The sequence below is a fragment of the Babylonia areolata genome, chromosome 21, assembly GCF_041734735.1.
Source record: "Babylonia areolata isolate BAREFJ2019XMU chromosome 21, ASM4173473v1, whole genome shotgun sequence".
NCBI classification, from domain to species: domain Eukaryota; kingdom Metazoa; phylum Mollusca; class Gastropoda; order Neogastropoda; family Buccinidae; genus Babylonia; species Babylonia areolata.
In genome coordinates this window covers 9,600,617-9,613,116 of record NC_134896.1, presented here as the reverse complement: position 1 = coordinate 9,613,116, position 12,500 = coordinate 9,600,617, and the positions used below count along the sequence as shown (strand labels likewise).

The 12,500-nt window shown below is 44.5% G+C and overlaps 1 protein-coding gene across 1 annotated transcript in view; it reads right to left on the bottom strand.

Annotated features, from left to right (window-relative positions):
- LOC143296292 (uncharacterized) overlaps nt 1-12,500 on the bottom strand; it is a 128,458-nt gene that overhangs the window by 30,266 nt on the left and 85,692 nt on the right. Inside the window, exon 8 of the mRNA XM_076608144.1 lies at nt 2,964-3,097. Within this exon, the coding sequence (XP_076464259.1) occupies nt 2,964-3,097 (134 nt within the window). The remainder of the gene's footprint in view (nt 1-2,963; nt 3,098-12,500) is intronic.

Here is a 12,500-nt window from a genome sequence, read left to right as displayed (position 1 = left end):
AAACTATCTTTGCTTCTGTAGTCAGCAACCGTGTGCCCCTGGATTTGCATGCAGGTCATCAGAGAGACTGAACACAAGCGAAAGCAATCAAACTGATACCGAATTCGCTTTCGCGCTGTTTACATGTTTTAACTCTCTCCATACGAACGACGAAAGAGACGACGTTAACAGCGTTTCACCCCAGTTACCACCATCAAAATATTGCAAGCGGAAGGCTCTTATACTGAAGAGGTGAATGTTGACAAAGACTATCACAATTCTGACGACGGAAGCTAAAGGTTGGGTCATTGAGACACCCACTGGACATCCGAGGGGTCTGTGTAGAGGAGAAGAGAGGACTGGCCGTACTGATTGAGTTAAGCGTTGTGGTTATGCAGTAATAAAAGCTACTCTAATGCAATGTGTTGTGTGGATTATATAGACGTGTACGAACTGCGGAGTTAAATCGCTGTGATGCTGTTCGTAATGTTCAACGCTGTGAATCTGAGTTAAAAAGCTGCTTCAATACTGGGTGTTCGTTTCGTTTCGTTTATTTATTTATAGTCTGTTCATCTAAGATGATGATATTACACTGAAAATAAATGATATCATTATTATTATTTGGATCATTATCATTCCTATCATAATGATGATTGTTAGTTTTAATTAGAAATCGACATTTCTGTATATTCGAATGAAAAGGGGGGCGGTTGAGGTGGAGGGGAGGGGCGGGGGAGGGGACTAAGAAAGGAAGAGAGAGAGAGAGAGAGAGAGAGAGAGAGAGACAGAGACAGAGACAGAGACAGACAGAGAGACACAGAGAGAGAGAGCGAGAGAGAGAGAGAGAGAGAGACAGAGAGAGACAGAGAGAGACAGAGAGACAGAGAGAGACAGAGAGAACAGAATGTGGAAAAGATAGAGTACAAAATCTAGAATGGAGAAGGTGATTGTCAGTGACTGGAGAAAAAAAAATATTGGAAGGGTGTGTGTGAGAGGCGGGACGGGGGAAGCGGGATTAGGACAAAAAACCAACCAACCAATAATCAAATATTGTATGCACTACTTCTGTAGATTATTATTTGAAAAGAGGTTCATGTGGGGACCTACAATAAACAGCCAAATGGACTATTTAACACATAACTAGCTAACTTTAATAAAGAACAGTTTGAAATATATAACTTTTTCCAAAAAATGTTAACATTTGAAACTGGTAACACGTGTTCTGGAGGCAAAAAAGGCTTTATTACTAAACAGAGGGTTAAAACGTGCTCTACCGTTAAACGTCCCTTGCAAAGGCTTACTTGAAAAAAGAATATATTGTTAATACTGGGTGTGAATTATATACAAGTACATGAATCTCCCGTTGATAAAATAAGAACAGTAGCTTGAAATGTCAGCTGGGTGGTCCAAGGCATTGAATTCGTATCCTTGTTCTTCCTCTTCTTTCTGTTACACGACCAACATCGACTTGCCGATGACTCTGTCGTGGTTCATGCATACTGTGTATTTTCATGTCTTCATAACCCACTGAACACTGACATGGATTACAGGATCTTTAACGTCCGTATTTGATCTTCTGCTTGCGTACACACACGAAAGGGGTTCGGGCACTAGCAGGTCCGCACATATGTTGACCTGGGAGATCGGAAAAAAATTCACCCTTCACCCACCAGGCACCGTTACTATGATTCGAGTCCGGGACCCTCAGATTGAAAGTACAACGCTTAAAGCACTCGGCTATTGCGCCCGTCAGCGCAATCTGTGGCATGAATTTCTAGGATATCGAGTTAACTCACTCAGTACGACCAGTCTTCTCTTCTCCTCTACACAGACCCCTCGGATGTCCAGTGGGTGTCTCAATGACCCAACCTTTAGCTTCCGTCGTCAGAATTGTGGTATTCTTTGTCAACATTCACCTCTTCAGTACAAGAGCCTTCCGCTTGCAATATTTTGATGATGGTAATTGGGCTGAAACGCTGTTAACGTCGTCTCTTTCGCCGTTCGTATGGAGAGAGTTAAACTGTTCACACAAGATGGGGCCAAGACGACTCCAACATGTCAACAAATGTCGTGAACATGTTGAAAGAAAAGAGAGAGATTTTTTTTTTTTTTTGGACAAAATACTAACACGATTCAATCGCTAAAATGTGTGAGACCCCAGATTCAGATGTCCATATGAATGACTGGGGCTCATCACCTCAGGTACAGATCACCGTTTTGATATTCACAAGCATTTTGGTTAAAAAAAAAAGTATATTAAAAAAAAAAGTCAGGTGACAGAAGCGAGTCGAACTCATTTCATCACCCCACATCAGAAAGAAAAGAGTTAACCCTTTCACCGCCAGTCACTTTAGAGTGCAAAATTCCCTTGTGCTATAAACACAGAAAATATGATGTCTAAGAATACTTAGGGATTTCCCCTGTCATGTGTAGAAAATATGACCTATCCTAACATCGAACATAAGGAACAGTAGGTTCATGGATAACAGACCCATGATCTGGTCACCCTTCAGTGACATGGGTCCTCTACCTAACTGCTGCATAAATGCGAGTCTGGCAGTGAAAGAGTTAATGTCGTTACCCGCCATTTTTTGTACAATAATGACCAAAAAATGGTTCCGGATACTAAAGTGGCGGTCTGCAACGGTTCCTGCACGATGTTTTCAGTTTCAACATTTTGTGACAGAATACATACACTTCTTTTTTTTGTTTCCCGCACGCTGGATTTAGATAGTATTTCTGGGCGAAATGGTCAACCTGGTAAAAGAAAGACTTTGAAGGGCTGAATCATTTCCACGAAGAAGTTTTATTTTCAAGCTTTCATAGATTGTTTCAAACCTTCAACTATTTGACCCTGGGAGCATCAACGCTTTACATTTTTTTTTCGTGTACTGAAAGCTCAGGCAGAAAGGGTTAAATTTAACTTCTCCCTGGGCCTGTGTGGTGTCCACTACCACCGTCTCCTCACCACCACCACCACTCACCTACATGCCCCGCCTGCGCCGCCTCGTGGATGGGGTAGTCTCCCTTGTCCGTGGGCTGCCACAGGTCCACCCCTTGCTGTCGGAGAACCTCCAGCGAGTCACGTGACCCCGTCACTGCCGCACAGTGCGCTGTCCTGTGAACACCACCACACACGAAACACAGAACGCTTTTATCGAAGAAGAAGAAAGAGAAACACCCGTAGGTGCTGGGGAGGACCCAGAGAAGCACTGTCCTCACCCGCCCTTGGAACAATCCTGCACCACCCTTGGAGGCCTGCGCTGTGTCCACGATGGGTACAGGCACGCACAGGACACTCCATTAAAGTGTGAACACCACCACACACAAAAACACACAACGCTTTTATCTTCTCTAACAAGAGGAATCAATTCGTGGTGTAAAACACATAAGTTTTAGTTTCGGTTTCACTTTCTCAAGGAGGCGTCACAGCGTTCAGACAAATCCATACACGCTACACCACATCTGCTAGGCAGATGCCTGACAGCAGCATAACCCAACGCGCTCAGTCACGCCTTGAGTGCATGTTTATATGTTTGTGTACCTTACATTTGGGCCAATAGCAAAGTGAGAGCTGTATTATCAATGGTTTCTCCAGTCAGTGGGAAATCATTTACAGCTTAGTCTTTTGTGAAGGACTATGACTCTCAAACTAGGAGGCGAAATTGCACTGGCTCTTAGTGCTGCAGCCTTGTGGGCTAGTTGGCCTTTGGGAACCATCCCAACGCCGACTGTCCTAAAACCCTCTTGGCCGAGAGAGTGGGGATGTAACTTGGGCAAGACACTCTCCACTATAATCAAATTCTAGCCCAAATAGTCGGAACAGCAGTTGCCTCCTCTGCTGTTCTGATGGTCATAGTCGGACACGACTGACTATCATATATATACCTATCAGAGTGGATTTCTTTTTACATGATTTTGCCAGAGAACAACCCTCTTGTTGCTATGGGTTCTTTTTCAGTGCGCCAAGTGTGTGCTAGCTGCACATGGGACCTTGGTTGATCGTCTCATCCGAAAGACTAGACGGTCAGTTTGATTTTCCAGTCACACTTAGGAGAAAGGGCGAGAGCAGGGATTGGAACCCAGGCCCTCACGGACTGTGTGTATTGACAGCTGCGCGCAATAGCCGAGTGGTTAAAGCGTTGGACTTTCAATCTGAGGGTCCCGGGTTCGAATCTCGGTAACGGCGCCTGGTGGGTAAAGGGTGGAGATTTTTCCGATCTCCCAGCTCAACATATGTGCAGACCTGCTAGTACCTGACCCCCATTCGTGTGTATACGCAAGCAGAAGATCAAATACGCACGTTAAAGATCCTGTAATCCATGTCAGCGTTTGGTGGGTTATGGAAACAAGAACATACCCAGCATGCACACTCCCGAAAACTCAGTATGGCTGCCTACATGGCGGAGTAAAAACGGTCATACACGTAAAAGCCCACTCGTGTACATACGAGTGAACGTGGGAGTTGCAGCCCACGAACGCAGAAGAAGAAGAAGAAGAAAAGGCAGCTGAGCGTCTGAACCATGTTGCCACCTTTCTCCTCATGCAACACACACAAACGAAAGACATACACCACATCGGCCTGCCCTGAGTGAAGCGTCACCACACGGCGAGTGCAATACTTTCTGTTGTTGTTTTGTTGTTGTCAAATATAAGCAGACGTTCTTGTTGTTATTGTTGATGTTGTTGCTGTTGCTGCTGCTGTTGCTGGACACTCTGGACAGACAGTTGCTGTTGCTGTTGTTGTTGCTGCTGTCAACTTTAGACATACAGACAGATTGTTGTTGCAGTTGTTGTCAACTTAAATCAGACGGAAATTCTTGTTGTTGCTGTCAACTTTAGACAGACAGACATTGTTGTTGTCGTTGTTGTTGTTGTTGTTGTTGTCAACTTTAAAAACATACACAGTAATTTTTCTCTTCACTCGTTCTTAAACTTTCCTTTATAACCTTGGTAAATAAATATTCAATAGACGAGGAACTTTGACATGACAATCAACCAGACCAAAAGATATATATAACGTTACATGGACATGTTTTCAGATACCTTGACATGAAAGTAAACCACACACACACACACACACACACACACACACAGAGACTTTGACGTGAAAGCAAATCAGACTATAAAAAAAACACGTCATACTGACATTTTCGGGGCCTCACTTTCCCCATGTTCCATGGTATGTACAATTTCAAGAGTCCAGACCCACTTGTATCCATACATATCCGTCGAAATATCAGACGGTACTGCCATCAACATTACCTTTAATTAAAAAAATGTTCATACCCCAAGAGGTCGAAAATTTCCCAGTCTGGGACCTTGGGATAAAACAAGGGAATTCATTTCCGTCGAAATATCAGACGGTACAGCCATCAACATTATTTTTGATTAAAAAACCCACCAATAAACAAAAGAAAACAACTCCCCCACAAAAAAAAACAAACAAACAAAAAAACCCAAAACAACAACAACAAAAAAAAACCCGAGAGAAAAAGTTCATATCCAGGAGGTAAAAAAAATCGCAGTCTGGGACCATTGGGGAAAAAAACAACAACAAAACAAACTATTCAAACGTTGCCATAAAGTTAACTGATTTACGAAGCTGACCGGCTGCAGTTCCTGTTCTGGATCATGATAGGAGCAGATGAAAGAACAATAATTATAGTCCCTGGGTATTGTTCCTGTGATCGTAAATGTTTATCCACTGACCGATGCAGGATGAATGGATGGAAAAAACCAGCCGAAAGTTTTATGCACGCCACCGGAAGTGCAAATTTTATCGCGTGAATAAAAAAAAAAAAAAAAAAAAAAAAAAAGAAAAGAAAGAAAGAAAAAAGAAAAAAAAAGCCACACACACAAACAAAACAAAAAACAACTCCGCTCCACCCTCTACGCAGTTTATGGCTGATTTTTTTTCCCCCGGTTATTTATTACTTCTGGCGTTGAGTTATTCGTTTGTCTGTCTCTGTCTCTTACTTCTGACGTGCTTTCGTTCTCTGCTCTCCTCTACCTCCTTTTCTCTCTCTCTCTCTCTGTCACTCTCTTTCTTTCTCTCTCTCTCTTCCTCTCTCTCTTTTCCTCTCTCTCTGTGACAATATCTCTCTCTGTGTTTCTTCACCCCCTCTCTCTCTCTTTTCCTCTGTGTGACAATCTCTCTCTCTGTGTTTCTCCCCCCTCTCTCTTTTCCTCTCTCTCTGTGACAATCTCTCTCTCTGTGACAATCTCTCTGTGTTTCTCCCCCCCCCTCTATCTTTTCCTCTCTCTCTGTGACAATCTCTCTCTGTTTCTCCCCCCTCTCTCTTTTCCTCTCTGTGACAATCTCTCTCTGTGTGTTTCTCCCCCCTCTCTCTTTTCCTCTCTCTCTGTGACAATCTCTCTCTCTCTCTCTCTCTCTGTCAACATAAAAAAGACCTATGAAAATAATAGTTCAAATAGTACACAGTTACCAGTTTTTTTTCATTATCAGGGTATGCGTGTATCTCTACCGTAATGTTAGATTTGAATAAAAATGTTGGAACTCTCTCTCTCTCTCTCTATGTGTGTGTGTGTGTGTGCGTGCGTATGTCTGTCACTGTTATTTGCCGTCTTAACTGTATTGGTTGGAGTGTTTTTAGAGGTGAATCCTAATCCATGCACGTCAACGACAACCCCTCACCCCTACCCCCCTCCCCCAACCAACCCCCCCCCCGCCCCCGCCCCCCCCTCCCCCATACACACTTCATCATCTCGCCTGCGTATCCCGCCCTTGTATTTGTGGTCCAAGGTCTAAGAAACGTTCGAACTCGTTCTGTCAGCCCCACCCTCTCCACCCTCACACACACACACACACACACACACACACACACACACACAGATAGCCCATTTCATTGCACGTCTGACTACGCAGTCCAGGAGGTGTGGGTGTGTCACTGCAGTGTTCAATACAGATCACTAAATTGCTTTTTGGATTTCGTATTTTTGTTGTTGTCGTTGTTCAAAAGTAAAGACTGGTGAGTTCAGAAGCAAGAAACCACACACACACACACACACACACACACACACACACACACACACACACACACACGCACACACACACACGCACATACACGCACACACACACACACACACACACACACACGCACAGAGGTATTTTGGTCTTTGTAAACAGGAGAGTGACATGAAAAGCACCAGAGTTCTCCCAAAGTTGTAATGAATAGGCAATGTGACACACGCGTGCTAAATGATTGCGTAGGAGATGTGTACCTGCTATACGCTTTGGTTTATTCTTTTCAGGTCCCCGAACCCTCTATATCCCCGTGTGTGTATAATCCTAAGAACCTCCCAAGCAAAACAGATTTGCGTACCAATTTCTTTCCGCTTTCTTAGCAGGCAACCGGTCGATGAAAGATATGTATGTGTATGTGTGTGGGTGGCTGGGTAGCTGGGTGTGGAGGTGGAGGGAGGGGGAGGTGGGGGGTAGGGGTGGGGTGGATGGAGTTTTGAGAGGTTTGAGAAGTGTTTGAGTTTTTAATTTTTGATTTTTGAGTTGGTTGATGCATTATTTTCACCCCTGGAATCCAGCAAGATTTGAAATATCTACTTTGTGTGTGTGTGTGTGTGTGTGTGTGTGTGTGTGTGTGTGTGTGTGTGTGTGTGTGTGTGTGTGTGTGTGTGTGTGTGTGTGTGTGTGTGTGTGTGTGTGTGTGGTTGGCCTCAGTTGCATGCAGGTCACGGAGCACCTTTATTGTTGTTGTTTTTTCCCCTCTTTTTTTTTCCATTAATTTTCTTTGTGCTCTATACTTGGCTTTCTTCCTTGGCCGAAAAAAAAAAAAAATAAAAAAGAACACACAAAGTGTTTGAGTATTTCATTTCACTGGCGATGAATACCTAAAGTTATAAAAGTTTCTTTAAGAAGTATATATTTATTCATGTTTGGACTGTACTGCACTGTATCAATTGATACTGGTTTTCTAAGAAACGTTAAGTAAGATATTAGTACCGGATACGGGCCCGTCTGCAGTGTATTGTTTTATATTGTATTGTATTGTATCGTGCCGTATTGTATTGTATTATATTGTGATACTTTTTGTCACAGCAAATTACCCTGGGTGAAATCCGGGCTGCTCTACCCCAGGGAAGGCGTGTTGCCACAATGCAGCAAAACCAAACCGATAAAAGTATTTTCTGTCATGAGTGTATTTGTTTCACTTTCAAAGCGGACTATTCTGTAGAATTTCGCCAGGGGCAAAGCGGACTTTACTGCAGAATTTTGCCCGGCGCAAAGCGGACTATTCTGTAGAATTTCGCCAGGGGCAAAGCAGACTTTTCTGTAGAATTTTGCCAGGGGCAAAGCGGACTATTCTGTAGAATTTCGCCAGGGGCAAAGCGGACTTTACTGCAGAATTTTGCCCGGCGCAAAGCAGACTATTCTGTAGAATTTCGCCAGGGGCAAAGCAGACTTTTCTGCAGAGTTTCAACAGGGGCAAAGCGGACTTTTCTGCAGAATTTTGCCAGGGGCAAAGCGGACTATTCTGTAGAATTTTGCCAGGGGCAAGGCGGACTATTCTGCAGAATTTTGCCAGGGGCAAAGCGGACTTTTCTGCAGAATTTTGTCAGGGGCAAAGCGGACTATTCTGCAGAATTTCGCCAGGGGCAAAGCGGACTTTTCTGCTGAATTTCGCCACGGGCAAAGCGGACTAATCTGTAGAATTTTGCCAGGGGCAAGGCAGACTATTCTACAGAATTTTGCCCGGGGCAAACTGGACTATTCTGCAGAATTTTGCCAGGGGCAAAGTGGACTTTTCTGCAGAAATTTGCCAGGGGCAAAGCGGACTATTACTCAGAATTTTGCCATGGGCAAAGCGGACTATTTTGTAGAATTTTGCAAGGGGGCAAAGCGGACTTTTCTGCAGAATTTTGCCAGGGGCAAAGCGGACTATTCTGTAGAATTTTGCCAGGGGAAAGGCGGACTATTCTGTAGAATTTTGACAGGGAACAATCCTTTCGTTGGGTTCTTTTTACGTGCACAAAGTAAAAAGCTTTGTTTGCTTGCCTCATCTGAATGACTAACACCCAGACCATCACTGACGGCCTTGTGGAGACGGGAGAGTAAGAAAAGCCTGGTGTGTATACGGGGATCGAACCCGTGGACCCTCACGGCTTCCTAGTAGGGCGTAGTGCCACCAGGCCACCGCTCCACTTTGTGTCGTAACTTCTCTTTCAGAGGTAATAAGGTATCATCATCATCCTGTGTGTCCAGATAAGTACTGTGCTAATGTGCAGCATCTAGTGAATCGAAAGTCGTAACTTCTCTTGCAGGCCCTTTGGTCCAACAGAGATCCAGAACTCAACGACCTGTACTCCTCTCTCGCCTCCCTGTGCACAAGTCACACAGTCACCCTACAGTGGATTCCCTCCCACTGCAACGTGCTTGGCAACGAGACTGCTGACTCCCTGGCAAAGGAAGGCACTACGAAAGAGCAGACGGACAGGTCTACCAGCTACTCTGAATCCAGGACCATCATTAAGGTCAAGCTGCAGAACAAGTGGAAGCAGCAGCATCCACGCCACAACAGAGCAGACCCGTACTACCTGCTTACTCGACACAGAGCAGTGCCCCTGCAGAACAGGCAGCCAGACAACAGAACATCAGTGCTGCAGTCCTGCCCGCTCCACCAAGCGCTCCGAGAGGAAACCTAGCCCGACCCAATCCCAGCGGCCCGGAAGCTCTACGGAGGACTGGAGGACCTGCGACGTACTGCCGCCTTCGTCGAGGAGATGGGGGAATCCATCTGATAAACGACGAACGAGACAACAACAATCCTCCTCCTTTGTGTTTGGAGGAGTGCTGTGCTGACGTGCAGCATCTGGTGAATCGAAAATTGTCCTCCCCTCCCCCCCCCCCTTTTCTTTCTCTCTCCCTCTTTTACGTTGTTTTAGACCAAAGCGTGAGTTTAGTAAAGCAAACTTCACCCCTTCTTTCACGTTGTCTTATTTTCCTTGGTGTAATTCTGATAAAGCGAAATTTGGCCACGCTTCCACGTTTGTCTTTATGTCTTTATTCTACAGGATTTATGATTTTTTGTGTGTGGATTTTTATTTTATTTTATTTTTTTGAGGATGGAGAGGGTGAAGTGAGGGATGAATAGGAAAGTCGCCCGCCCCCCTCCCTACACACACACACACACACACACACCACACACACACACACCACACACAAATACGCCCATTCACCGCTCCCCATCTCTCCCACACACATACCACCTGAGCTGACGCAAACGACCGACCGATGCGAACATCAAAAGTGACATGTTTTAATTAAAGGCAATCAATCAATCATACCATCATGTTCTTTCGCGGCTGAGCGCATTTCAGTCACACACACACACACACACACACACACACACACACACACACACACACACACACACACACACACACTTCTAACTACTTCAGTCTTTGATCTTCAGACGGTGGTTCCAACGTCAAAACACTGCCAGGTAACTGATCAGATCGATCATAGACACTAGTATCACATCAGTGTCTATGGATCGATTGACTAGTGGCTGATGATAGGAGTGGTAGTCTAATGGTAACGTGTCCGCGAGAGAATCTGAGAGTGCAGGTATCGAATCCAACACTCGCTAGAATGATCTCACCAATTCCCCTCCACTAGACATATAGTGGTGGTCTGGACGCTAGTCATTCGGATAGGACGCTATATAAGGCGAGGTCCCCCGCTTTTAGTATGCACTTAGCGTAGGTATATTATATATATTATTATTATTAGTTCTTTTTATGTATTTATCTATTATTTATTCACCCCCCCCTTTTTTTTCCTCAAGGCCTGACTATGCGCGTTGGGTTACGCTGCTGCTCAGGCATCTGCTTGGCAGATGTGGTGCAGCGTATATGGATTTGTCCGAACGCAGTGACGCCTCCTTGAGCTACTGAAACTGAAACTGTAGGTAAACAACAACAACAACAACAACAACAAGAGAACCCACGGCAAAGTGAAAGTTGTCCCTGGTATATAATTTGTTTGGGTAGAAACATCCACTTTGATAGTAAAATAAATACACATGCTTACAAAACAAACAAACAAAACAAACAAACCAAAAAAACACCGTTGGCGCTGTACTGTAGCGATACGCTCTTCCAGGAGAGATCAGTCCCGAATTTCACACAGAGAAATCCGTTGTGACCAAAAAAAAAAAAAAAAAAAAAAAAAAAAAAAAAGTAACAGTGCAACGAACAATACAATACAGAAATACACAAGCCACCAACAAACATCTGCAGAATTTCATGGCTCTGAGGCTGGGAGAGGAGGGAGGGAGAGAGAAGGGAGAGGTAGGGAGGGTATGCAGACTCACTTTCATCTGTTTTTCGTGGAGATTCCACGGTTATTTTTCACGAGAACCGCCCTGCGCATGCGTGTCTCCATTTCCTGTGGGTTTTTTTTTTCCAGGTCACCGAAAGGCTAAAATTTCGTCGTGGAAATTGCTGTTTTGAACATTTTAGGTGACAATTTCGAAAGTTTACACGATATATTTGGTTTTATAATCATACCTATTATTTGCTTTGGTCTTCCATAATTACTTTGAGTGTGCTTTTTGTCACATTTCTGCCATTACGTATTCGAATTGACCTATTTATAAACTCTGCCGAAAAGTTGTCCGGAAATAGGCAGTGCAAACTCAGAAAAGCTAGTCCCGGTGGTGGGTTGCCCATGACGTCATATGACCTACTTCTCGCTCTGCAAGCAACGAAAGATCCACCACGCAAACGGGCCTCTAAACCCACCACACTAGCAGGTGAGAGATTGGTGGGGGGGGGGGGTGCATGGGGGGGGGGGGGATAGAGACTTCAGACTTGAGAATGGGTTGGTTGAAATTCAGATAGGCCATATATAGCCCCACAGAAAGCAGAAGGGTGATTTACAGAAGAATGCTTTAAAGGCGCACAATCATCTCAACAGACGAGAGAGCAAAATGTTTGACAGTCTTTTCCTAGATAGATAGATAGCTAGATAGGGAGAGAGAGAGAGAGAGAGAGAGAGAGAAGAGAGAGAGAGATAGATTCACACACGCACACACACACAATCACACGCACACACCACAGACACACACAGACACACACACACACACACACACTACAGACACACATACACACACACCGCAGACACACACACACAGATACACACACACGCACACACACACACACCCACACACACACACGGGCGCGCGCACGCACAGACAAACAGAGAGAGAGAGAGAGAGAGAGAGAGAGAGAGAGTGCATGATATGTATGTGTGATTTTTTCAAACAGGTCCACGTATCTTTGATCGAGCTTAAAGGCGAGATACTGATCAAATTGACAATGATGTAAGGTTGTTATCGTCCATAAAACAGTTCTCACAAACAGCGCGACACACAGAGGAATCAGTAGAGGATCTGTTCTATTTCTTTGACAATGATGTAAGGTTGTTATCGTCCATAAAACAGTTCTCACAAACAGCGCGACACACAGAGAAATCAATA